Source organism: Haliaeetus leucocephalus, unplaced genomic scaffold, assembly GCF_000737465.1.
Source record: "Haliaeetus leucocephalus isolate CR32 unplaced genomic scaffold, Haliaeetus_leucocephalus-4.0 Scaffold188, whole genome shotgun sequence".
Lineage (NCBI taxonomy): Eukaryota > Metazoa > Chordata > Aves > Accipitriformes > Accipitridae > Haliaeetus > Haliaeetus leucocephalus.
The window spans coordinates 1,201,776-1,202,027 of NW_010972624.1; the positions used below are offsets into that span (position 1 = coordinate 1,201,776).

The 252-nt window shown below is 47.6% G+C and overlaps 1 protein-coding gene across 1 annotated transcript in view; it reads left to right on the forward strand.

Annotated features, from left to right (window-relative positions):
* The window catches only part of LOC104830409 (telomere length regulation protein TEL2 homolog), a gene marked incomplete at its 3' end in the record, with an annotated part of 14,088 nt that extends 13,842 nt beyond the window's left edge, over positions 1-246 (forward strand). The window contains exon 18 of the mRNA XM_010565265.1: positions 147-246. Within this exon, the coding sequence (XP_010563567.1) occupies positions 147-246 (100 nt within the window). The remainder of the gene's footprint in view (positions 1-146) is intronic.
* Positions 247-252: the final 6 nt, after the last annotated feature.

Sequence of the window (252 nt, forward strand, 5' to 3'; positions counted from 1 at the left end):
AAACTGGGGATTGCTGTATAATGACTGTTGTCGTAGGGATTCAGGCTTGTGGAGGACAGTTCAGCCTGCATAACCACCCTGACTGTTCCAAAGATGCACTGATCAGCTTTCTCACTGCTACAGGACTTTGTATCTTGCACTTGCAGGCCTTTGACAACATTTGATCTCCTGGGGGAAGATCACTTTGTCCTTGGAAGACTGGTCCACACTTTAGCAATCCTGATGTACTTGGCCGTCAACACTGTGGTAAGG